We start from the raw sequence: 4,323 nt of genomic DNA on the forward strand, positions 1-4,323 counted from the left end.
TTTGTCATAATACAGAAGTCAACAATGTTCTATATAACGGTTTCGTATCCCACGACAGTAGGGTTCGTCTAGGGTGTTGGTGACGCGGATGCTGTTGCTTCAATCTGCTTCTGGTAGGTGCTGAAGAATGCCTGCTTGGCGGCCACCACCTCGGGAGTGTCGGGAACCTGAGGTGGAGATCCAGGTACGCCGGCGGGGAGGGTGGCGGCGAGTGGGCCGGTCCATTTATGCCTTACGGGGGCGGGAAGAGGTTGGGGTTCGACAGGGGCTTCGGGCTTGGGAGCGGGTTGGGGTTCGACAGGGGCCTCGGGTTGGGAAGTAAGTTGGGGTTGGACAGGGGCTTCGGCCTGGGGAGTGGGCTGGGGTTGGACGGGAGCCTCGGTCTCGGGGGCGGCAACGGCAGTAGCAGCCACCTGGGCTTGGTAGGTGTTGAAGAACTGACTACGGGCGGCAGCAACCTCGTTAGTGTAGGACACGGGGATGACTTTGCCATCAATACCGGCAGGGACGGTGGCAGCCAAGGGGCCGGTCCACTTGTGCAGGGCAGGGGCAGGGTTGTGGGCCTGCTGGAGTACAGTGTTGGCCTGTGACGGAGCAGCAGCCTCAGCAGCGAGGAACGTTTTAAAGAACTGCGCTCTCTCTTCAGCCCCCATAGGGATTTTCCCGAAGGGGGCGGCCGAACACACACCCAGCACTGCCAAGACAACCTGAAGAAAGGAAATAACTTTTGGGTTTCTTACTGATTACATACACAAGCGCTCAGTTCAGAGGAGTCGCTAAATGTTTTAAGATCTAAGCCATTGTGTAGCAGACGACATGCCAAGGGAGGGAGGGGAAATACTGCAGCTGCCACTTTACACACACGTCTTGAACACCGAAGTATAATGAAAGCCTACTCCAGTTATGTAATGGTACAAATTTAACACCATCAGGACGTCTGTAATATGCTTCATATCACATTCGTTCAATGAAGCTGTTAAAAGTCATAGACAAAGAAAGGAACTTACGATGAGGCTTCTCCTTTTTTCCACAAATAATCACATTGGCATCGTACCACAGAAGATGCAAATGACAAAAAAATTAAATGATAAAATTGCACAACACTAGACACTTCTTCAAGCGAAACAACAGTGCGATATTTACCAGAGCCCTCATGATGTTCGGCTGTGTGTGGGTAGGGAACCTTACTATACTGGGTGTGGACCTGTGGCTTCCCTTTATACCCGAATGTCAAGCAAGGTCACCCAGTGCTGCTGCTGGTATGGATGTATGTATGTTAATCGCTATGGGTAGACCAGCTTCCGCCATCTGGTCGACAGAGAGAGAGAGAGAATGAGAGAGAGAGAGAATGAGAGAGAGAGAGAGAGAGAGAGAGAGAGAGAGAGAGAGAGAGAGAGAGAGAGAGAGAGAGAGAGAGAGAGAGAGAGAGAGAGAGAAATCGTGGGGTATAACTTTGATGAACTCTTATTATCCATCTTCAGTGAGAGCAGATGTTCGATTTTGACTCTGTCACGTTGCAACGTTCTATGAAAAATATGATACGAGGTTTTTCACGTTGTAACGTTCTATGAAAAATATGATACGAGGTTTTTTTTTCTTTATCTTATGATTGGGTTAAGGTTTTCTTTCATTAGTGTGTTACAGTGGCAAGTGTGAAGAAGTTATCTGTGACTCTGAGATGTGATGGTGTTCATAATCCTCTTCACATCCTCCTGGGTTTTAAGGGTTGAATTACAGCGTGTCCAGCGTTGTTACCTCGTGTGATCCCAGATTGTTTCCACAATTAGGTAAGTTATTACCTCAGGAAAGGATTACACATGCAGGCACTTCAGTTTGGTTATAGTCAGCATCATAGATCACAGTCGCAAATTGTAAATAGGTAGAATGATGTACATTATTTGATGTCTGGTGAACGTATATTTCAAGCGTTCAGGACAAGATCATTTCTGTAATTGAAATACGTATTACAAGTCAATACACATTATTCATAGTTTCATTTACGAATGATCATTTAAGTTGAAAAGCCACTCTTGCATATATCTAAAATCATGAAAAGTTAACCCATGGAATAAAGCAGCTGTTAAAGCAAAAACAAAGAAAAAAAAATGACTTGAAAATGCTCTTTGAGTCTTCATAAATCGAGCACATCATATGAATCTTTATAAATCAATTTAAGTTTTCTTTTGTGGTTGTGATAATGGGAACCTCAAGTTGAATGTGGCTCACAGAAATTATCCAGTAAGCTCTATCATACAAGACGTCACTGTGATTTGTGGCAGGAACGGATATAGATGACCATTATCCCAAATTGTAGATGTCTAAAAAACAATGACTGGCAATCACCCACAGAACGCCACGTCTGCTCTAGTTGACATTAGAAAGAAAACGGCGATGATCCTCCTCCTCCTCCACCTCCTCCTCCTCTTCACCAACCCACTCCCAAAGAGACACCCACACACACACACACACAGACGCTTCCCTCCTCCCAAGGCGAGTCAGCAGTAGTCATCTCTTACATAAACTGCAACACACCTCGCGCACACTACCCATATATACAGTGCGGGTGGTTATGGTCACATCTGAGGAAGGTGTTCAAGTTTTTCGATTGGTTATGGTAACCTGATGTTGACGGCCTTAAATCATCCCGACTTTCGATGAGCATAAGGCCCAAATAACCATCCTTAACTATCTTTAAGGACTGTATATAATGCAGTGAGGGCGTGTACGATCTTAAGCACTATCTTGAGCCACTAAAAATATTTGAAAATGTTCATTAGTTTTTGACAGACTTTACACACACATACACACTCACACACACACAAATACGTTTAGATATTAGTTATTATTATTATTATTATTATTATTATTATTATTATTATTATTATTATTATTATTATTATTATTATTATTATTATTATTATTACTAATGATATTATCATTATCATTATTATTATCATTATTGATTATCGTTGATTATTATTGTTATGCTTATTATCATTATAATCATTATTATTGTTATTTAACTTTAAGACTCGCTTTATCGGGCTACTACAGCTTCTAGGCTGTGCTCCACACGGAAGCAGGGTAAGGTTGACTCCTGTTGGACGAGAGGTTATACAAACCTGCCCTAGTTCCTGTTTGGCAGTGATATCCCCTTGTCGAAGTTGTCATCTCGCTTGTAGTGTTACTGTTTGCAGGCGAAGTTGTATATCAACTGACTGTTATATCTCTCTCATGTGTCTCCCCTGATGATGTCATTATTACACGAAAGTGCAATATATATATATATATATATATATATATATATATATATATATATATATATATATATATATATATATATATTCATTTATCTTTTTATTTCATTTTGCTTTGTTGCTGTCTCGCGCGTTAGCGAGGTAGCGCAAGGAGAAAGACGAAAGAATGGCCCAACCCACCCACATGCACATGTATATACATACACGTCCACACACGCAAATATACATACCTATACATCTCAACGTATATATATATATACACACACAGACATATACATATATACACATGTACATGATTCATAGTCTGCCTTTATTTATTCCCATCGCCACCTCGCCACAGATGTAATAACAATCCCCTCCCCCCTCATGTGTGCGAGGTAATGCTAGGAAAAGACAACAAAGGCCCCATTCGTTCACACTCAGTCTCTAGCTGTCATGTAATAATGCACCGAAACCACAGCTCCCTTTCCACATCCATGCCCCACAAAACTTTCCATGGTTTACCCCAGACGCTTCACACGACCTGGTTCAATCCATTGACAGCACGTGGGCCCCGGTATACCACATCACTCCACTTCACTCTATTCCTTGCACGCCTTTCACCCTACTGCATGTTCAGACCCCGATCACTCAAAATCTTTTTCACTCCATCTTTCCACCTCCAATTTGGTCTCCCACTTCTCCTCGTTCCCTCCACCTCTGACACATATATCCTCTTGGTCAATCTTTCCTCACTCATTCTCTCCATGTGACCAAACCATTTCAAAACACCCTCTTCTTCCCTCTCAACCACACTCTTTTTATTACCACACATCTCTCTTACCCTATTATTACTTACTCGATCAAACCACCTCACACCACATATTGTCCTCAAACATCTCATTTCCAGCACATCCACCCTCCTGCGCACAACTCTAGAGATCCACAGCCTACGCCTCGCAACCATACAACATTGTTGGAACCACTATTCCTTCAAACATACCCATTTAAGCTTTCCGAGATAATGTTCTCGACTTCCACACACTCTTCAACGCCCCCAGAATTTTCGCCCCCTGCCCCACCCTAT

The 4,323-nt window shown here is 43.1% G+C and overlaps 1 protein-coding gene across 1 annotated transcript; it reads right to left on the minus strand.

Moving 5' to 3' along the window:
- LOC139766787 (cuticle protein CP1499-like) lies at nucleotides 1-1,190 on the minus strand. Its single transcript, XM_071695706.1, has 2 exons — nucleotides 1,144-1,190; nucleotides 1-707 (listed from the first exon to the last, which is right to left on the minus strand). Exons 1-2 carry the CDS (start codon nucleotides 1,153-1,155, stop codon nucleotides 69-71), a joined length of 651 nt encoding a protein of 216 aa, XP_071551807.1. The 5' UTR covers nucleotides 1,156-1,190; the 3' UTR covers nucleotides 1-68.
- Nucleotides 1,191-4,323: the final 3,133 nt, after the last annotated feature.

This window comes from Panulirus ornatus, chromosome 58, assembly GCF_036320965.1.
Source record: "Panulirus ornatus isolate Po-2019 chromosome 58, ASM3632096v1, whole genome shotgun sequence".
Lineage (NCBI taxonomy): Eukaryota > Metazoa > Arthropoda > Malacostraca > Decapoda > Palinuridae > Panulirus > Panulirus ornatus.